The sequence below is a fragment of the Balaenoptera ricei genome, chromosome 14 (genome assembly GCF_028023285.1).
Source record: "Balaenoptera ricei isolate mBalRic1 chromosome 14, mBalRic1.hap2, whole genome shotgun sequence".
Classification (NCBI taxonomy): Eukaryota; Metazoa; Chordata; class Mammalia; order Artiodactyla; family Balaenopteridae; genus Balaenoptera; species Balaenoptera ricei.
This window is the reverse complement of record NC_082652.1, coordinates 75,072,053-75,094,552: the sequence shown is the minus strand read 5'-3', so window position 1 is coordinate 75,094,552 and position 22,500 is coordinate 75,072,053. Positions and strand designations below refer to the sequence as shown.

The 22,500-nt window shown below is 39.0% G+C and overlaps 1 protein-coding gene across 14 annotated transcripts in view; it reads left to right on the top strand.

Moving 5' to 3' along the window:
- Window positions 1–22,500, top strand: part of TCF4 (transcription factor 4) — a 355,534-nt gene that overhangs the window by 111,175 nt on the left and 221,859 nt on the right. For 13 of the 14 annotated variants that reach the window (XM_059895588.1, XM_059895581.1, XM_059895582.1 and 10 more), the window contains 2 exons: window positions 7,746–7,807; window positions 10,697–10,793. The exons of the other annotated variant lie outside the window; for it this stretch is intronic. In XM_059895588.1, the coding sequence (XP_059751571.1) occupies window positions 7,746–7,807; window positions 10,697–10,793 (159 nt within the window). The remainder of the gene's footprint in view (window positions 1–7,745; window positions 7,808–10,696; window positions 10,794–22,500) is intronic. 14 annotated transcript variants of the gene reach the window in all.

The following is a 22,500-nucleotide window of genomic DNA, read 5'->3' as shown; positions in this document are numbered from 1 at the left end:
CTAGAAAAAAACCTCCCTAAGTTATATTCACTTTTAGCTTAGGTACTTTGAAGCTTATCTATTTAATATTGGAGTTCAATGGTATGCTGGTTTTATTTTCCAAAGTCTTCAGATATGGCATCTTACTTCCAATTGTATTCTTACCTAATCTGAAATATGTCTAGCCTTCAAGAACATTATTTTAGTAAGACTGATTTTTATTACGTGCTTTTAGACCGGTTACATTTCAAAAAAGTCAAAGGAGGCATATATAATTCACATTATTATACTCTTGCCTCAGTTGTTTGTGGCTCCTTTTCTTTTTGGGTTCTTACTTGGAGAGGTGAGCTCTTGAAAGGATGAACTTCTCTTTAAGAGGAAGACCCTGACTGGTTAGTTTCAAACATTCGAAATGGAAGTTTGCTAAATAACACCCATTTCTCTGTATTTCGTGTTAGGTTATTCAAGTCACAATATTATTCAACTTAGATTATCATGATACTTCCAAATTATATGGATTGATGTAAAGAGGTCAAGTTTACTTTTGTCTCAGTTTCATAATATAACTGTCTACTCACCTTGAGTTTTCAAGAAGATTTCTGAGTTTCAGAATATGAAACACCACTGGCATATTTATAACATAATTGTTATTTGTTTTATTTTGTTACTTCTGTATTATCTGAATATCATGTTATATGAAAGTGCTTTTCCTGTTTTATAGCACTGTAAAGTGCAGTTAACTCCACATTTTAGATATGAGATTATTTAGTGTTCATTTTGGAAAAACAGTTTACTTTGAACTTAAGGAAAATCATATTGTTTCAGTGTTTTAAAAGACGTATTTATAGAAGTTTAAGCTGGAGGTTAATGAAAGCTAAAATTAGCAGTAATTCCCTTCTGAACAAATTTTCCTACTGTACTTTTCCCCCAGCATATCCACATTTTACCTTTCCTTATACAGTTGACATATTTATATGTATGAGCTGTAAGATCATCTTATACTTGACCTTTGAGTTTTCAGATTTATTTGATAAGGACATCCTTGCATCCTGAGAAAGCCAGCGTGGATGGCAGTGCTCTGAAAATGGGATGCCCAGGTCCCTGTTCTTTATATTTAAGGTATCTTAGAATTTGTGTGGAATGCATTGCCACAGACATCATCTTTTGTTTAGTCAGATTTGGGAAGTGCTGGAAGTTCCTCACCCCTGCCCAGATCACTCCTTTTGAAGCCTGTGTTGTTTCTTACAGAAGCCAAAAGAAGTGGTCATGGTTGTGTGGCCCTTGTCAATATCCGAAGCGCCTCAACTCTTCCTACCTCTGTCCTAGGACTCCAATTTGACTTCAAATCACTCTGCTTAGGAGTTCTTATTATACTGGGTGCTAATGAAAATGTGTACATCCTTCACATGCTCTTTGCTGATGAAATATTTTGAACTCTAAATTCATCTGGCACTGACAGAGAGCATATGCCATCTCAGTTTGTGTGAAGGGCTCAGCCAAGGGTTCTTCCTGGACTAGGAAATTAGTAGGCGCCACAGATGTACGCTGTCTGTGAGTCTCCATGATGGTGTGGAGGAGATTTAATAGTATCTGTTATTGCAGAGAGAAGGGTTTGAGACCGTGTAGACTTCCACATGCCTCAGAATAATTATCTTTCCAGGGAGAACTCAATCTCAGTCTCCCAATGCATTCTGAGTGTGTAGAAGCTTTCTTCAGGAAATCAATATATTTCCATAAGGGTAGGAATTTGTAGACCCTTAGAGCAATGCAGAATACCACTTTGGTTGTTCTGACTTCATGAAATTCTAGAGCCCTGGTTGTTTGGCAGGATCTGGGCTCTAAGGAAGGAAAGGCTGGATACACAGTGCTACCCCAAATCAACAGGGTTAGGTAACTCTCACACTTGTTCATTTCAAATCAAGGTTAAACTTACATAATATTTAGTCTGTGTTCTTAGCTTGGGCCTTTGGTCAGCACACATAATTTTGGCAGCATATCGTTTATACAGTATACAAAAACATGTTGAAATGAGATGCCAAGAGGGTATTTGAAAGGTAAATTAAGTCACTCAACAAATCTAACGCTCACTGAATTCTCATGGTGATTGTGCTGCAGGGGGCTCATGGAGAATGTGGGACTTGATTAAACATATTGGCAGTTTCTAAAAACCAGGAGAGTATTTGAGGCTCTGACCAGCCACTTATCAGAACAAAGAGTCATAAAAATGTGAGACTCAGATTTCCTTGAATAAATCACAAGTTTATTTATTTATGCAGTTTGATTACCTTAGATTTTGGAAGGTATTGGTAAATTTGGCACTTGTGGTAGGTATTGGTTACTGGTAGTCTGCTAAGGGTTTAACAAGTATCAGTTAACTCATTTAACAAAACTCCTTGAGGTTGGAAACCTTATTATCCCTTTTATCTCCTGTTAGATACCTGCTTTGGGTGGATCCTGAGTTTTCACTTCTGTTCTCCTTGACCCAAGAGGCCATTACATTTTCTAGGTTGGCAGATGTCCTCAGGGCAAAACAATGTCTTTTCTTCCTCCGTGGGTTCCAGCTTTCACTTTGATTTTGGCTGGATATTTTCTTACTATCTTGTCAGCTCATTAGGATTTAGAAGAAGATTAAAATTTCTATCTATGATGTTTAGTGTTTTTTTAAAGCCGTGAATATTTATTTATTTATTTATATAATTTGTATTGAAATATAGTTAATTTACAATGCTGTGTTAGCTTTAAGGTACAGCAAAGTGATTCAGTTATGTATGTGTGTGTGTGTGTGTGTGTGTGTATCTATATATACATATATATATCTGTATATATACTTTTTAGGCTCTTTTCCATTATAGGTTATTACAAGATATTGAGTATAGTTCTCTGTGCTATATAGTAGGTCCTTGTTGCTTATCTATTTATATATAGTAGTGTGTATATTTTAATCCCAAATGCCTAATTTATTCCTTCCCCCTTTCCCCTTTGGTAACCATAAGTTTGTTTTCTGTGTCTGTGAGTCTTATTTCTGTGTTGTAAGTAAGTTCATGTGTATCAACTTTTTAGATTCCACGTATAAGTGACATCATATGACATTTGTCTGACTTACTTCACTTAGTGTTTTGTGGCAGAGTTGTCCCAATATACTAGCCTGCCCTGTTAAGAATGGAAATCAAACCCACTTATTTTACAGCTGACAAAAATGAGTTCAGAGAGTCCAGGGAGTGGCTCAGACCATAGAGCTGGTTAATGCAGAGTCACGGCTGAAATCTAGGTCTTTATCCCAACTCTTCGTGCCGTGCTTTCTGACATTTGTCCAGTCTGTCTGATAGCTTTGATCTCGCTGTTCACATAAACAAAGTGGAGACTTGAGTAATCATAAGTTTAATGAGTGTGGATGGGAAATTGGAGAAATTAAAATTCATCTCTGTATATCTTTTCTCTAAATGGAGTGTTTGGTCCTAGTTCTGCCCAGACTTCACTTTCGTGTTTTGGTGCAGAAATGTCAGACGTTTTAGACGGGGCTTATGCAGAACTACTCAAATAAAATGAAAATTCGTGGATGGTCAGGTTGCCTCCTAAAGCAGCTGTCAAACCCGTGGAAGTTACTCAGTCTGTCCTTGTCTAGGGTAAAATAAATTAGAAAATTTTGAACAGTGGAGCCCACTTCAGTCTTTTGGAAGAATAAGTCTCTATCATTCACTTGCTTTTTGTCTTTTTCTGTATGTGTTCCCATCTTGGATAGAGGGTGACAACCGAACAAGGGAGACACAAGAACTCAATATTCAGACAGCTTCTATTGGGCAGTTTTTCATTTGTAACTTTGTTGCCTTAATGACTTTCCTGAATAATTTGGGTACTTTTATCCAGTGCTCATTGTGAATCTTGTTTCACTGTTTGCCCACTCAGGAGCTTCTAGAATTTTGACCCCTGTCTCACAAATATCCCGTCCATCACAGTGTACATTCTTGATAAGCTCATCATACCTTTGGCTTGATTGTTCTCCTGCTTTTATTTTCCAGTCTCTTGATTTCTTCACATATCTAGTTTTATATATTTGTGTTATATAAATTCTGTAATCTTGTGTGGACACAAGAGTGGGCACAAACTCCAAAATAAATACATCCACTCTGCTTGGGGAGAAGTGACTGGTGGGTAACATTCGAGCTGGTCATGGAGCGATCTGAGCTTCTTACCAGGGAGGCATTTACTGTGCTGGAGAAGAACAGTCCCTGGCTGTCACAGGGACAGCACCTGTGTCTGCCAGCTCAGCCATTTACTGTCACCTTGGGAGGGTTTTCTGTCCCATCTAAGCCTCGGTTTCCTCATATATCAAATGGTGATACTGTTAGTCTACTGAAGTGCTTGGCACAGCGTCTGACATATTTAAGCTCATGAAATGTTAGCTGCTATTATTTTTTGAGACGTAAGGAACAGTTCGGCAGAGGGAACAGCAGGTACAAAGATGTGGAGGTAGAAAGTGTGTGTAGTGTCCAGGTACACCAGCTGGGAGTAGGGAATGGCCAAGTGTAGGCCACGTGCAGGGTCTACATAAAAAGTGAGTGTGGGCAGGAGCTACTGGGATGTAGATGAGATGAGAATGTGGACCAAATGCTGCTGAAACCAGCCACCTGGGCAGGAATTTTAAGACAGGGAGTGAGTTAGGCAGTGGGTACAGGGTGGGACATGCATCTGTCTTGTGTTCCCATTGGAGGGGACGGGTGGTCCTCAGACTCCTGTGTACAGGAAAATTACCTGAGGACCTCGTTAAAAAAGCAGTTTTCTTGGCCCTACTTTTAGAGATCCAGGAGCAGTAGGTCTGCAATGGACCCTAAGATGCTGACTTTGAAATGAGCATACTAGGTGCCTAAGATGTAGGTGGTCCTCAGATGCACTTTGAGATGCACTGGGATCGTTGTCGAAGAAATGCTTGCTGACTAACTGGCAGGTCTGATGAAGCTCAGTGGGAGGGAAGATGGAAACAAAGGTCTTAAAAACAAGTTTATATTCGTTACATGCTATAGCTTTGTGTCTTCTTGCAATGGACACATGAGCACCAGTTGTACAGATATTCTCTCAAAGGTAAAATATCATCAGAAGTCATACGATTGTTCTATTAGGGTTGGGAGGGCTAGAGAGGTGTCTTATCTTCTCCATCTAGCAGGAGGCCAAGGGAAGGAGAAACCTGTTAAAAGGAGAGCAATAAAAGGAAGGGAGCAGAAAGGAGGTGCAGCAGCGTGAGGTCAGGAAGTGAGAACGATGGAATGGGAAAGAATGGGAAAAGAGCAGTCAGATTTGATTGGTTGGGAATCTATTTGTGAAGGAACCCAGCCAGTATTTAACCTGTTTTGAAAAAGCTAGACTTCCAGCACTTTTAATTAGTGGATTGCTCGCTTTTGAAATTGCTCAGTTGGGAATACTCAAGTTTTGATGTGTTTTATTTGCCTACTAATTAGCAGGCTGCTTGGTTGACCATCATTTTTCTTTTATTCTGTGGATGGACGATGTATAGGAAGGTCTCTTGAAACACTCCAGCTTCAAATGCATAAGTCACTATGTATTTAGTAAGTGGTCATATTCATTATAAATCAAATGGTAGTACATCTTTTGCTCTAACTCGATTCTTCCTTTTTGCTCTTTAATAGAATTTGTCCTGTAGCACAGGGCTTCTCAATCCTGGCACAGTTGACGTTTAGGACCAGAGAATTTTTTGTTGTAGGGGTATTCTGACATTTGTAGGATGTTCAGCAGCATCTCTGGCCTCTGTCCACTAGATGCCACTAGCTCTACCCCACCTCCACACCCTGCCAAGCTGTGCCAACCAAAAATATCTGCAGACATTGCCACATGTCCTTTGGGGACCAAAATCATCCCCAGTGCAAAACTACTGACCTAGAATTACTATGGTCCCCTTTCTTCCTTGTCTCTGCCTTCTTTTCATGTTTAAAATCCTCTTTGAAAATTGAAAAGATAAAATGGGTCCAAACAATACGAAGTCTTATGGTGGATACAGGGATTCAACTTTATTCCTTCATTACTTTTTGGGCCAAATTTAAGAGGAGAAATCTCTCAAATTAATCCAAGCTGGCTGTTTCAGGCGAAAAGCAAGTCAAGATGTGCAGACTTCTGGTTGAGAGATTTTGTCGTTTATACTTCTTTTTTTTTGTTGCAAATATTTGACTTGGAGTTAAGGATGAAGAGAACTATGCAGGCTACAAAACTTATTTGTGTGATAATCCCAAGGGTTCTAAGTCACTTCGTCGTGTACTCCCCCCAATTCAGCCTACACGAGATAGGCCAGGAGGCTGGGTTGTTAAACAGCAGATCTGGGAAAGTATTGCACCTTTTCTCCAGACTTCCTCCTCCGAGCTTCCATGACATCTCTTAAAGCTCGCAGTCACTGATTTTAGCTGTCCACAGGGGATAACTGTTTGCATTTGCATTATCTTCTGAAGTACTAACGAAAGGAACTGAAATATTTGTTTAAAAAAAGAGAGAAAGATTTCAGGTTTAGTGGTAATAGTTGTTGGTTGTTGTTTCTATTCCATCTCTTACTATGTTCTAAAATGCCATGTACTCCACTGTACCCCCAAATAAATCAATTAAGTATACTGTGATCACTTCTGCTGATAATCAAATAGGAGTAATAAAAGGAAGGACAGTAGTGTGTTAAGAGAAGAAACAGTATCACTGAAATGTTAGAAAACACAGTAAATGGGAGTATGTCTCCTGAACCGAAGTTTCACACCTCCTCCTCCAGTTCTGTCAGAGGAAGCTTGTGATCGCCGTCTGTTACCCACCATGATAAAGATAATACAACAGTGAAACTTTTCATACTCATAAAGAGCCTTTCATCAAAAATCTCAAAGCCATTTTTAAATATAGAGTGACTGATCTTTCCAACACTTTTATGTTTTGAGCAATAAATATGGTAACTTAGCTGTTAGACTCTCCGTCCTTCAAGTATTTGCCACTTGAAGCACTGATGAAGCATCTAGTAATTGGTCAGCATTAGAACTTCGCTGGTACAGGGTTTAGAGAATTCCAGCCTTCTGGGAGTTCATATAGTTCTCTTTGCCATCATTTATCAAAAGAAAACATTGCCTTAACAACTTTCATATCCACATCTCAGTGCACAGATTAAGGATTGTAGCCAAATGGTGTGCCCATTAAAAAAAAAAATTAAAAGACTGAGACGATGTTGTCTTAACTTAAAAAACTTTAAAAAAATCTCCAATATCCTTGTAATGTCCTGATGGAAATAGACTACTGAATCCTTTTTCGTCTTGCATATTTTGTTCATGTCTGTTGTTTGGTGGGATAAGCCTTGGTAAGAGGACAGAAAGTATCTAGGAGCATTATGGCATGGATGCAGCTAATATTAGTATGGATATGTACCTGATTTAACTTTGTGTGTGTGTGTATTAAGATTGTGTTAGTGTATTTTTAACTTACCTTGTCCAAAAGATTTTAATAAGACTTTAAGTGCAGTTTCAGGTCTATAAAAGTTGAGGCTATGAAACATTGTGAAGGATGGAAGTAATTTTTATGTTCATACCTCTGGTTCCTGAGGGTCCAGTTCATTTCTGCTGTGAATTTAAATGACTTAATTTAAGTAGATGGGTCAGAAGCCACTGTCATCGTGGTAGCCTCGTGCCTGATTCTTAATTAAAGGCAACAGGAGATTAATTTGAAACATTAATTTAAAAGTGCATATGCAAAAAGAAAGACTTCTTGCGAGAAAGCCTAAAGAGTTTTTCTCTTGTCCCTAGATGTAGAAGACAGAAGTAGCTCAGGGTCCTGGGGGAGTGGAGGACATCCAAGCCCGTCCAGGGTAAGTATATCTAATCTTTTTCCCACAACCAGACATCTACATATGTAAATTGACAAACTGTAGGTGAGTTTCTGTCTCTCCCACACACATCTGCCCAGATATATATGCGTACTGAGTTTAATGAGGATCAGCTTCTTTTTGGCACTTTTTTTTCATTCTCCTATTGGGTGTTATTATTGATTTTGACACCTCTTCCACTTTGGCTAACCAGAAGAAAAATCCTTCATTAAATATTTGGCCTTACTTTGCCAGTTATTGATCCAGTGTTACAGAAAGTTATTCGTTGTAGATGGTGCAACTTTGAGAAAAATCCTAGTATCCCTGGAATGTGTTGGTGTAAATAAACCACTGAATAATTCTGAAGACATAGTATTAAGTTCTAGCCTCCCAGTATGATCTGCATAATAAATCTGAGTTGATTTCACTTTGTAAACATACAATTATCCCACCAGTAGTGCCTTTGGTCACCAGTGGGTTCATTCATTTATTTGGTCTCAAATTTTTGCCATTCCTTTCCATGGTTTTTGGTTGTTAGTTTGAGTGTCATGGGAAGACCGTGGCATGGCGTGCGAGTGGGTTGGTTAGGCCATACGTGTTTTTGTATATATATGACCTTGGGGGTATCATTTCACTTCCTTGGGCCTCATTTTCCTACTTTGTAAAATGAAGAAGTAGAACCAGAGGATCTTTCATGTTCCTTCCGACTTAAATGTGTATGATTTTATAAATAGTCTGTCTTTAATGGAGTCATTTCTAGGCCCTCTAAAATCCATATCAGTTTTTATAATATACATATAATACCCCAAATTAAAAATAGACTTAGAGCACGTAGGAAAACACCTGCCCCTCCCCCAGCCAGCTGTATAACTAGATGAAGCATTCTGCAGGAGGTGAGGGGGTAACATTTTGCTTTAAGCGTTCACATAAATTTGAGGTGGAGGGAGGTCTCTATTTTGGCATAAGAGGTAAGGAGGGTAATCAAGCTGTCAAAAGGAGGCCATCTCAGCAAGTTGTAGTTCGCCATTTCCACCTGTTCTTTGGCCTTGGGGTTCAACGCTCTAGTCTTCAGGGTACAGCAGGAGCTGTAAGCTTACCGGTTACTTTGTTGAGCGCTTGCACCAGCTGTCGAGTCTGACATTCTCGTGCATTATATGGATGGGTTGAGGAAATCTTTCCTCCTCCTCACATTACAGTCCGCACTTGCAGAAATAAATCCATTCCCCCTGACAGCAAGCGTAGGAGATGACAGAATGTCCCTCTCTTGTTTAGTTCATTCAAATGTACTTAATTTCTTCTGCTTTCTCAGTTTAATACATGTAGTACTTTTAATTGTTCTTCTGAGAACAAGGTCCATTTAGGATAGTCCTGACTTTTATTTGGCTTTCATGAACTGTCTGGCTACTTTTTTTTTTTTCCGGGAAATACGTTAGTGAATAATTTTGAATCAATATTTTGTAATTTATATTTTCTAAATTCAGGGGGTCGGCACGAGACAGGTTATTGTGGCTGACTTGTATCGGACAAACACGCCACGTCTCTCTTTTTTCATCTTCAAGTGGTGATGTTTTTAGTCACCTTGAAACATTGTGCTGAGGTTTAAGTTAGATAATGTATATTAAGCGTTTAGTAACTCTGGAGGGTGAGGACACTTAATAAATAATAATTAGTATTATGCAACGCCTGGCATAGAACCAGTGAGTGTAAGACCCATGCTAGGGATTAAAAAACGTGACATCTTTTTATACATTGACATAGTGGCAGCATCACATGACAGTATCATTCAAGTTAATTTTTATAAATGAGGAAAGGCGATTGACAGCGGGGTAGTTTGGAACCTTAAGGTTTCCATCGATTCTCTAGTGAGGTGATGCACATTTTCATTTTTCCTACAGCATCCGTCCCTTTTGTGTGGGCAGATTCTGCCCTTTGGCTAACATGCCAACTGATACCTCTGAGTAAATTTGACTTAGTCTTTATGGGCAGGGCAACCAGCTGAGCAGCATGACTTTTTTTCCTTTCTGGTCATTTGATGTATCTTAGTAGACTGAAATTTGAACCATATAAGATAGATGATTTTAACTCTTTCCTGTATGTTATCCAATTCCTCCATTAAAAGCAAGTGGCTGGGCAGTTTAAAAACATTATTTTAATTTAGAATTCCCCTTAGAACCATGAGATGATCATAATAATGACAAATTTCCAAAGATTAGTGTCTGCTTTAAAACTATTTTTTTTCTGGCATACTTTGTCCAAATTCAGAATTTATGCTTAAGTTTCTGATGTTCATTTATGGTCCTGTTGTAATAATTTTAACATTCTTATGTGTTAATTACTCATGGAATGATCCAATTCTCTTACAACCACAATAACAACTCTAAGAAAACATTGAAATTTCAATATCATAAAATCCAATGCTGCTGTTTAAAAGGTTCTACCTTCGCCTTCCCCTTCCAAAGGCAATTCATTACAGGTTATGGGTAACTTTCCCATAGCACATTTTTCTTTCCTTGTGTTTTTTTTTTTTTTTTTTTTTGGAAATAATGTGGGCTTTTCAAAATAATAATGTAACATTTACAATATAGTTTATATGTATCAGGTGTTTTACATGCATTATTTCATTTGATCATGTCAATAACTTCATGCAGTTGGTTCCATTATTATTATTCCCCCAATTTCACGGCTGTTATGAGGAAGATGTGGGCTCTGCAGACTCTAGAGCCCTCTATTTCCCACTGTACCTGTGAAGATGCAGCTTCCTTATAATGAGGTGCCAGGGTGGGAATGGTGGACTCCAATTTCTTTGGGTCAGAGAGGTGTCAATAGTCGGGCATACTTATGTGCTGATTTATTCATGGAGAATTTAAACTTATGCTGTTATTTTATTTGCAGAACTATGGAGATGGGACTCCCTATGACCACATGACCAGCAGGGACCTTGGGTCACATGACAATCTCTCTCCACCTTTTGTCAATTCCAGAATACAAAGTAAGACTAATTTTGAATTAACATGCATTTTTTGAATGCTTATGTTTTACCTTGGAAGGGAGAATATAAGCCCAGACAGAGATTCTGTTTTTTAGGAACTTGGATTTTCAGCCAGTTCGCTACAGTAATTTTAAATTGCAGAAAAATATTGACAGTCTATGCTTGGTAATAGCATATACAGGAATAAGTTTTACAACCATGTGGAATTACCTAATTTCAGTGATACTGAATCCATGTGGAAATTTTGTGTTTCTTAGACGTAAAGCACTTCTCCCAATTTCAATGTTGCAACAGTTGTTTTCTAAGTTTAAGGTTGATGAACTGAAAGCAGTGAATATTTAAAATAATATCATTGGGACTATCCATTGGCAATGAGATAAAGTCAGTGTTAGCTTGAATTTTTATTAAAGGGGTCATGGAAATCCCTTTAATAATAGGTTTAGTGTGCTTAAATCAAAGTAGCATGTTCAAGTTGAATTGTAAAGTCTGGTTATGTATTTATCAAGGCGTGAACTTTAGTGCTAATGGTCTAGGAGATCCCCATCCTACTTCATGAAGTGAGCTACATGTAGTTTGAGACAGTCTTCGAGTTTCTAGCATGCCTTTCCTACTGGCATCTTTAGCGTATTTTTCTGCTTTGACTACCCTGTAGGGATTTTTTTTTTTTTTTTTTCACAGCAGTAACCTGAGCAATGGAAAGATAATTTATAATGGCTTAAAAGGTCCCAATAGCTGTTACTGTAGTTTTGATTGGAAAAAAAAGATCTTTGTTCTAATAAATGTGAGTTTTAACAATATTAGTAAATCTCTCAATGTGGCCAAATCCTGTTGTGAATCCATCAATAAATGAGGTTAAATTTCATGTCCCAGGCTGTTGGACTATACTCCAAGGAAAACACACAGCCGTACATATATCATTCTGAAACCATAATTGCAGATGCTTCTGAGAAATGTCCCAATTTTTAAGCCTTGGACACTATACTTGTTATATAAGGTGTATATTGTTCTTGAATCTCAGTCGTTTTTTCAAAAGTCACCATCAAATCCATCTAAAGGGACTTCAGGTATTTAACACACTATAGTCAAAGCAGAGAAATACTAGGAATTTATTTTTAATGGGCAATAAAGTGTCATCCCAACTTTGAGGACCACGTTCTCAAAGTTGTGTTTGACCATAGGTTGTTCTTATGTTTGTTCTCTTTTTTTTTACTTTAACTTTCATATTTATGTTTTAACTTTGTAGCTAAAGTAAGAATCCCAGTTTTTTTAATCAATTGTTGATAAGAGATGCAGTGTTTCCTGTTTCCAACATAGACAGATGCAGGTGACTAGATATATTTGTCAACTTAGATTTTAAAGAAAAACTTTAGATTTTTTTCGATGACAGTAGTAATAATTCTAGAATCTTATATCATCCCATCTCTATTTCTCCTCATCCAGCTTCATAAAATAAAAGATTAAGTTGAAAATAATCATCTTGAGAAGTAGCACGTAAAGAGTATATTAAAGAATTTCCTTGGCAGATTCTAAACCTATCCTCCAATGAGCTAAAGTAAAATAGGATAAATTACTACTCATATTGAGAAGTTTATGTTATGTCCATGAAAAACAGTTTTCCTAAAGAACATGATAAATTAGTATTACAGAAGACACCAAACAATACAGAGATATCAAATAATTGTTCTTGTTCGTCTATCCTCCTGGGTAACTGTTTTACGAACCAAATTTGTTTTTCAATCCAAATAGTATTAAAATATAAGTGGGCTGAGAGTCTAGAGCTGGAATGGAGAGAGCTGACTCTTTTCACTTAGTTGTTGTTTAAGCTGAAAGTCCATGTCAGCTGTGTTCTTTTATCCCGTCTGCCCTCCTTCCCATTAAACCCTTAAATATGGAGGCCAAGACAGTCTCCTGCATTGTGGTAGGAAATGCTACTATGTCCGGGAGGCTCCCACCCACTGTTCCCAATGAAAGGACTTCTCTGTTAGATAAGCTGTCTGGTCTGAAACATGGCTCTTTATTGTTTACAAACTGCTACATTTTCCACCTCAAGCAGATTTTTGCACAGAAAAGAATTGTGCTTGGGCTAAATGGTTTATCTGACATTAACGGTGCAGTGTCAGACTGGGGTCAGGGAAGTCACCCTCAGAGCCAGAGGGCATGGCGCAGTGTGCAAAAAAAAAGGGAGGAAAAGACATTTAAACCACTATGAAATACCTTGCATCTTTACTTTGGAAAAGGATTTTAAAAAAATATTTTTAGAGAATTAACTAGGATGCTGCATTACAAATCCACCGCCCCCCCGTTCCCCACTCCCCCCTTATAATTTCTCACATCCCAAATGCCTTCTTGATTGGCTTGAGTATCTCAGGGCTAGATTCAGGGAACAAAGATGCTCATTGATTTTGCCCAAGCTGCTGTTGATTTAAAATGAAACCACTTTTGAAATGAACCATGCTTGGTGCTATGCTGTACCTTTACAAAGAGAAGAGAGATCGTTTTCAAGAAATTAAAGACAACCAATTGACAAATGAAGACAAAGATAAAATAAGACCTATTAGTATAGCCAATAATTTGAACTCACCGAATCTATGGTATATCCTAAACTCCCCTATGTGTCCGAATCCATATTCTGTGTTGTAGTCTTTGTGGAAGTTTTCGTTCTACCAAAAGAAGATATTAGTCTTTACTGTAAGTTTTTGACAACAACATCTACTTTCAGAATCCTTAGTTTTCATGAAAAGTGCATAGGATTTCTTTACATGTCAAAGATTTCATTCTGCTGTGATGTCACATTAGGGTAAAAGCTATAGCATCAGAAATAAATCAGCCACTTTATTAGACCAGATTCTCTATTGTCAAATCAATCAAGTCTGTGACTGAATTAGGCGTCTGCTACAGAAATAAGTGACACTAATTTTACGGGAAAGAGTTATTAACTGCAGATGACCTATTTTTTTGGTAAACTGTTCACTTAGGTTTTATTTTATTGCAAGGAAAGAAAGAAGTAATGAACCACTCTCCTCTTTTAGGATTGAATTATTATTATATATTTTGTTCTTTATGGCAGTACACTATTTTGGAGAAATGATGCAGGCATTGCTAACATTTGCTTATAATTTCTTTTATAGTAACAAAACCCTTTATTACAATTCTGAACTCTGACTTCACATGAATGGTTTTGCATAAATGTTAGTTTTTGTAATCTAATACTTACCTCTGGCACCAAAATACAAAAACTTAATTTATTTGTGTATCTCAAACTTATGCAAAATGGTATATAATTTATGAGTAATAGGTTGTCTCCATTAATTTATTCCTTTAGAAATAAGCTTGCATACCTGAATATAATACCTTATTTGTTATTAGTTTGAATCCCTAAACTAAAAATAAACACATGAACACAAGTGCACTTGCATGCATGCAGACGTACGTGTGCACGCACACACACGCATGCGCACCTATTGTGCTAGAAGAATTAATGACACTTGGTTTATAAGGGTGCACTGCTCCTTCCATTGCTGTCTGTAGTTACAGTTGCCATACAGAGTTTTGGAAGTTGATACTGTGTAAATCCTTTAAAGAAAAACATAACTAAAGTAAACAAAAAAGGCAAGCCCTGAAATTTGTCGTTTTAAAGAATAAGTGTGTGTGGCTTTTTGTTTTTCTTTTAGTGTGGGGAAGTCTGGAGGAGTTGAGATTTCAGCACTGAGTCATCTAGCTGACTGCCTGCCTTGACCAATTCATATAGTTCCCTTTTTAAATTAAAAACATTTTTATTGAGGCATAATTGACATATCACATGATATTAGTTTTAGGTGTACAGCATCATGATTCAATATTTGTATAGCAGACTCTTTTACTTGACACTTCCTGAGTCCTCACTCATTGTTTTCCTTGGGTAGAGACAAGCAAGCCAGTTTGCATTTTTACTTGTTTGAAATTCCCTGCCCTGTTTTGTATCTGGAGAGAACTAATCACTTCTTCCTTGTGTCTCCGTATGATTATTAATGATAATAATGTACACTTGATCTGTTGGAAACTTGTTCACTGCAGTTATTAAACAGTTTGATTAAACCTTTACAGGTGGTCAGTGGGTAGCTTTCAGAATATGCTAATAGGACGGAGGGGCCATGGGTCCGAGCCTTGTGCTTTTAAGAGGATTATATGCTATGAAATAGTTGAAAATCCTGGCAAGAACTATATGCAAAGAGTACGGATTTTTTTAAAAAAAAACATTCCTGCTTGTTTGTTTTGTTTGCCAGGCATGAAGCTTTTGCAGGTAATTGTCCAAATATTTTTTTACAATGGGAGACAGTATATTTTCTAGCTACAACTTTTTGATCCAAGGAAGGATCTAAGCATGCATATTGCTTCTATTGTTCCAGAGCCTTAATTGAAAACCAGATTGTTTGAGTGAGCAAGATGCCAGTAAGATTATAGACATGCATTGGTAACCGAAGGATGTGAAAAGTGATACTTTGGTACGGTTGGGTGCAGCTTAGTTCAACATGAGCGGCTGTGTTTTAACATGTCCCCTTGTGAATGGTTCAGTTTCCTTATTGTGGTATTTGGTTCCTGTCCCACTCGTGGTACTCCAACAGTGCACTAAGTAATTTCCTACCATAGACTAACTGATTTCTAAACTAGCTCAGTGGAACATTTTACTGCAGGATTAGATGGTGGTTCAGGCAGAACTGCAGAAAGCTGCTGGCTTATAGGATGACCTTTGAATCTCATCTGGGTTAGCGGTTGATATTTTGATTTGGTTACTGTGGTCATATTGTGACAGCTGCTAGCTCATTATAATTCGCTTCCACCGCTCCGTTTGCCGAGCAGGAATATTTAGGTTTGTATTACTTCAAAGTGTTTATGGCTACCCTGAGTTTAGCCCAGCATAAAGGTGAAGTGTTGTGAGCGCTTTCAAATCCCAGTGGCAGAGGCCAGTGGCACAGTCTTGTAAAACGGCGAATGTGAGTAGATGTTAATACAGGGAGTTTTTCTTTTCACTGTTAAAACTGGAAATACCCAATGAAGAGGCTCTTACTCGGAAAACGGTTTTGAAAACCTTAACACACAAAGGAAAAGAATGACCACAAAGAAACATAGTTTTTTCAAAGCATGGGTAAGATTTAACTTGACCTCTTGGTTCGGTATCTTATTTTTTTCCATGCTGGAATGTAAATATTTGAAAATAACAAAACCTGGACAAAAAAGGCTATTATTTGACTTTGAAGTGCCAGAGGTCAAATAATATTTTAGTAATTTCGTGAAAATGGAATTGTGAATGTGGATGTCAGCTCTAGAAATTTTAGTTCACTTTTTAATTGTTCTGAAGTTCAGTAGTGATAGCAGGCTGCTTACAAGTTCACTAGTTAGGGATGTCTGTGCATTTTCAATGCCTTTTTTTTTATGACACTTTTTAGCTTGAGGTTATCTTGATATCATCTGTTAGCTATTGGACTGATAATGTGGTAACAAGCAGTTTCTGAGAGAAGAAGTGTTTAATAGTGGTCTTATTTCTTGTTAGCTTTGTTTGGGAATTTTGTTATTTTAATGTTAGCTTAAAATGTCTTCCTGAAGTATTAACAAATAAGACTCTTTTAAGTATCATCCCCAATGATCTAATTAATGCTGATTTTGAGTGAAGGCTGGGAGCCAGAGAACTGACTTTTCTACTCTCTTTTGTTACAAATGTCTGTGGGTCTTTAGGTCAGATCTTTTTTATATCTTTAAATTGAGGGGGGAACAAGTCTCTAGATGATTTCTGAGGTAATTTTCTCAACTAATGGTCCATTGATCTTTTAGGTATGCCATTTTCTGCTTATACGGTATTTTATCTTTAGAGATGTTTTAGCGTTCTTTCTAATCCATTCATCTCTATTTTGTGATACCTTCACGTAACTTTGCTAGTGATGTGTTTTCCAAATGTAATTCTTTAAAGCCTGATTCAAATGGATGTTGCTTTTCTACCTCAACTCATTGCAAACTATAGGTAAGGGATTGGATTGATAGGGGATAAAATAATAACTCACTAAGTTACTGTACGTCACTGGGAGAAAAGTGCTATGCATGGGCCAGGCCTTGGCATAGAGTTGCAGGGCCTCAGTAAATGGCTAGTGGATTGTTTCATTCATGAATAAATTGGGGAAATCAGATATTTGGGTCTAAACCCTAAATGAAAAGCCCATAAATTAAAGTCAGGCCTACCTTTTACTATATCAAGAAGAAAACCCTAAACCAGGGACAGTCATCTAGAAGTTCATTCTGTAGTTCTGTAACCTTGACTCTACATAATGCCAGGAAACAGACCATATTACAGTGTGGTAGATTTCAGTTTTCAATAAACACGCCACAGATTATTTTATTTATAAAAGGAAATAAGTAAAATCAATATTTTTTGGAAGGCCACTGAAAACAGTTGTGTGTCTCCAGTATTCAGATAAGGTAACTTGTCTCCTCTTGTCCAGTCAATAAACATTTCTGTTCCTCTTTCATTAGTCTTGTTTTCTTTCCATTAGGCTGCTTGCTCGATGGTATAGCGTAGCAATGCTGTGATAACCAAACACTTATAGTCAAACTAGGTGGACTAAACCAGGCTTTTTTAAAATTTAGAAGAACTGATACCAGAAAAACGTTACTTGAAAACTATAGCTAGCAGAAAAGTGTAGGTCTTCTACATACCAGAGGAAGATTTCTCACATAGAAAGTTATTGACCCTAAGAGAAAATAAATTGTTTTCGAGTCAAGTCAAAGGAAAAAGCAGTTTGTGTCAGGTAGGCATGCTTTTGCTTGGAAAGAATGGAAAATGAGACTAATGGTGGCTTACGAATAATTTTTCTCATACTAGAAGTCTGGTGGTAGGCCGTGGCTAGATTTGGTTTGCAGTTCATTGAAGTCCAGGCTTGTATCTCTGTGATTCCTTTGTCCCTTCCCTCATTGTCTAAAGGTGACTGTCACAGCTTCAGGAGTCAAGTTTGGGTTTGATGCAGCAAGAAGCAGGAAAAGGTGAGTCTGGCCGTATGGTCCCCGGCCCCCCTACATCCACGGCCATCTCCAGCTGCAGAGTTTGGAGGGGGTGGGAAAGTACACAATTGCTTCTCCAGCCTGTGCAATGGAAAGAGATAAGAGAGAAGGGAGTTGAGAATGCACATCGGGCTTAGCCAATTTACAGGGTTTATTTAGTTTCTTTTAAGAGAAGAATCTGTAATTTTCAATTTAGCAGCTTTGAAAATAAAGAACAAGGCTCCAGCTTTCATGTGAGAAGCAAAATATAAAAATGGGTCTCGACTCTGGATTCTGGTCAGCAGATTAGAGAGAAAGACAAAGAGGCATGGAACAGAAAAAGAGTATTGAGAGGAAGATGATAGAGAAAGGACCGCGGGAGAGTCGCACACAGGAAGGAGGAGTCAGAGGTGGGCTGTTCTCACTTCATCACCAAAGCTTGTGCTTCCCTTGTCCTCATCCCGTGATGAAGGCAACAACCAGCCAGAGTCAAGGGCTTCATGTCCTCGTCATCCAGAACCTTCTCTTTTAGGTCTCTGGCTTGAATCCCTGCCAGGCTGTCCAGAGCTGCCTGGTCATGCAACCGCCCATGGCTCCAGCCTCCAGCCTTGTCTCCAGTCCCTTCAGTGGTCTCTGGCAGAGCCTAAGGCTGGTGCCCACTCCCACAGCCCACTGCGGCAGCCGCTCAGAGCCGGCCTGGCATCCTGGAGCAGCAAGGTCCCGGGACACGTCACTGTAAGTGACAGACAGAGATCGTTCCCCTGGACCACTGACAAACAGGCTCCCGGGAACTTCCCTCCAACCACCTGCCATGTCGCCGTGAAGCACTCACACAAGAATGCCTGCTGCCGGGGGCAGAAGAACCCTCTATTTTACTCTAATATGTATATAGTTGTATTTGTTGATCTTTAATGTAGAGGATTAGGTGCAACCAACAGACATTTAATCTTGGTCAGCGTGCCAAGACTGCATGAAACTGTGGTGAGAGCTGGATCCAGCTTTGGGCCAGAAGTTTCCCACCTCTACTGATGACAGTCACGGCATGAATCAGGCCCATGAGAACATGGGCTGGGGAAGGACTGTCGATCTTTAAAGGAAAGGAGGATGTGGAATAAACAGTGTCGTCTTCCTTTAGTACAAAGTTTTTCTGTTAAGTTTTTCACTGGAAAGGCATTACCTTGAATTTTGCCTAAGCTTGCCACTTAAAATATGCCTGGGATAGCATTCACCAGTGACGGCCTTCTTGACTGGATCCTTGGGTGGAGGATCAAACACTTGGCAAACCTCTCCTTGCCCCTCAGCTCCAGGGGAAGCAGCAGTAATTTTCAGAGTCTATTAACCTCATGTGCGTGAAAGTTGTGTGTCTACCTTAAGTGCGATATTGACCTTCATTAAAAAAAAAAAAAATACCGTAAGCCTATTTTCTTTTTTTTTTTTTTTTTTAAAGATTTATTGATTGATTGATTGATTGCTATGTTGGGTCTTCGTTTCTGTGTGAGGGCTTTCTCTAGTTGCGGCGAGCGGGGACCACTCTTCATCGCGGTGCACGGGCCTCTCACTGTCGCGGCCTCTCTTGTTGCGGAGCACAGGCTCCAGACGCGCAGGCTCAGTAGTTGTGGCTCACGGGCCCAGCTGCTCCATGGCATGTGGGATCTTCCCAGACCAGGGCTCGAACCCGTGTCCCCTGCATTGGCAGGCAGATTCTCAACCACTGCGCCACCAGGGAAGCCCCGTAAGCCTATTTTCTTTGTTCACATGATAACCTTAATTAAGGACCAGAGCAGCCAAGGAGCTCAGTTTGAAGCACTGCAGTCTTGAGAGGCCTCGTGGAATAGTGGCCTAGCCTCAGGGTCCCTGCGGTCTTAATCTTGGCTGTTCCACTTCATGATGATGGGACTTTGGCAAAATTTCTTAGGCGCCCCAACTTTCGCATTTCTAAGGCGAGCGTAGTGATACCTGTCACACTTACCCCAGCATCACCGTTCAGCCATGCAATGACGTGGTACACTTTGCAGTAACCACTCTGCTCTCTGACTATTATCTTAGGCCATTGCACAGCTACTCATTGGTACTCTGTCACTTTTGTCTGTGATTAATTGAAAATTCTGTAGACTTTGGGTCTTGGGTGATGGCAGTTTGAAAACACCTTTACCTTCTATTGAGATTGGAACAGAAGGCAAGAACAGGTGGAGATAGTGTGGAGTCATCACTTCTGAAAACAGCAAGACCTAAATAAAAAGGTTTCTTTTTCAGCCTTTCCACAAAAAACAGTAATCCTAGAAAACAAGTACCTCTTTGGGGCCAACTTCGTGGAATTCAGATGTGCCCCTTGATGAAACATTTGTCTCCGGCCATTTTTCTCTCCAACTTAAATGTTCTCGAGGTTCATCGTTACCCGTGGCGGAAAGCGCCTTGGTGTGGATTGTGAGTGTTGGGCTGGGAAGCCCGCTGACAAGTTGAGAGTTCTTCACCTACACTGTAGGTCATCTGCGTATGGAGTAACCTCTGGGTATGATGCTTTTTATCAAGGGGATCCTATTACACGTCCCTTCTAGGTTCTGGGGAATGTTTTGGAGGTAGTCTTCCAGTTCAGTTCGTTCTTCTCCAGAAAAGCTTGGCAGAGAATGTTGCCTGTGTATGTCATTATCCTCTCATTCCCTTCACTCCCGAGGGGTTCTGAGCCTTTCCTAAGGAATCGTGTATGATTTTTGAGTAGAAAGAGGTATTCAGTGGATCTCATTTTATTTCCTCTTGCAGAATATCAGACCCAGGGACCAACAGTGGCAAACTATTTGGAGCATAGGTTGGGACTGAATTAAATTTATTCCCAAGCACTTAATAGACACATCCCAAACATTTCTCATCTTCTTGATGATTGTTTATTAATCCTTCCTCAGTTCCTTGACACATGTTTCTTAATAGAAAAAACGATAAGGGTGTTTTGCTTTAAATTGGTGCAAAATATAGCTGGTTACATTGTTGATGTTTAAAATAAAACATAGAAAGCTTTCCTACAGGTTGCAAATCCCGCTGAAGCCCTAGTATGGGGGCAGTGGAGGATGGTGGGCTGAGCAAGGCTTGTGTTTAGCTGGCACTGGTTTGACTCCCAGCTCTCCACTCTCCCGTTATGTGATTTTGGGCAATCTTTAGTGCTCTGGTGGAATTTCTCATCTGAGTAGTTGCCCTGCATTAAAACGGAGAAACAGGAAAAATATTAATACCTGGCCTTTAAATGCAGTGGCTGTGAATGATCATTACACCTACTTTTATTTTCTCTAGGCTCTTTTTCTGTTCATTGGGTCTGACCAGCTTGGCAAAAGTAATGTGCAGACTTGAGACTCATGTAGTGAGTTTTGGCAGAATGTGGAAGTGATTAATTAAATGCCACCCCCTCGTGGGCCATATTAAAAGCTGAATGAAAATAGAATGTGTGTAATATCTGATAACATTTGGTGGAGAAGGGGGAGACAAAAGGAGAGAAGGATGAGAGAGAAAGAGACACACAAAAAGCTAATTTTAGAGCGTTCCGATCTCGAAGTACGATTTTCTAGCCTTGAATTATCAGCATTGGTGTGGCTGCCTGAGTCTCTGAAATTACTAGGTTACTAATTGCTCCTGCCTTTTCCTCACCTTGGCTTTTCAGACCAAGCCGTACTCTTAACAGTTCAGTAGCCAAATATGAATGCTTGGGATGCGAGCATAAACTCTTTATGTGTAACTGATGGTACTTAATTGGGCAATACCAAATCATGGAGAAGAATTTATTGGTGACCTTGTCTCCTACAGAACTTTCAGAGTATTCAGAAATGAGCCTAATATTCAGATTCTGGGAATCCTTAAAGCTTGGATTGACAGGATTAAATTCATACTTTATATTGTGTGTGTGTGTTTTTTTTTTTTTTCATTGCAGAGTTTCCCATTTCCTTATTTATTGATGGTCTCGCAAATGTTATTTGGAAACTGAGATGCAGTGAGCATAAATATTTTCAATATCTTGGCAGACCGCTTAAGCAGCTGTGGGCAACCTGTCAGGCATCCTAGTAACTAGTTAGGGGCAAAACTGACCTACGAAATAATAGTTTGCTGGATAATCTTGTGGTGATCTCCCACTTTTCCTTTAACCTTGGTTTCCTTATTTCTTTTACTGACCTAGCTCATGGAGATGTGGTCTCAGTGTGGGGGGGAAGAACTCTCTGAAATGTTTTGTTACCTCAAAGATAAAACTGTTCAAAATATATGCACTTTTGTGATTGCATTTTCCGTTCATTGCAAAGTCCTGTATATAGCTTGAACACCAAATTGAAAATAAAACAATAGAAAGCAGCCTTGCTCAGAGTCTTTTAAAGGCTTTTTAATAGTTAATGAGATTTTGCCCCATACCCTCATGAGTTTCATTTAGTTCTGAAATAAAAATTTATGGCTCTTCTCTCAGCTGAGCTGATACTAGTTTCAGGGTGGAATTGAGTTCACACCTGCTCTAGCATAAAAAGAAGCCTCTCTGTGACTTCTGGAAAATGTTTGCAGAGTAGAATGAGAGAACTCACTATGCCTACAATCCTAACCACAGAGTGATGGTCTTTGCAAACACTAAGGAAGCTGCTTCATAAATTGGCTCTCATTTGCTAAGATCATCCATTTCTAGCCCTCCCTCAGTTACCCGCGTTCCTCAAGGTGGGATATGGTTGTGGAAACGCAGTTGGTTTGC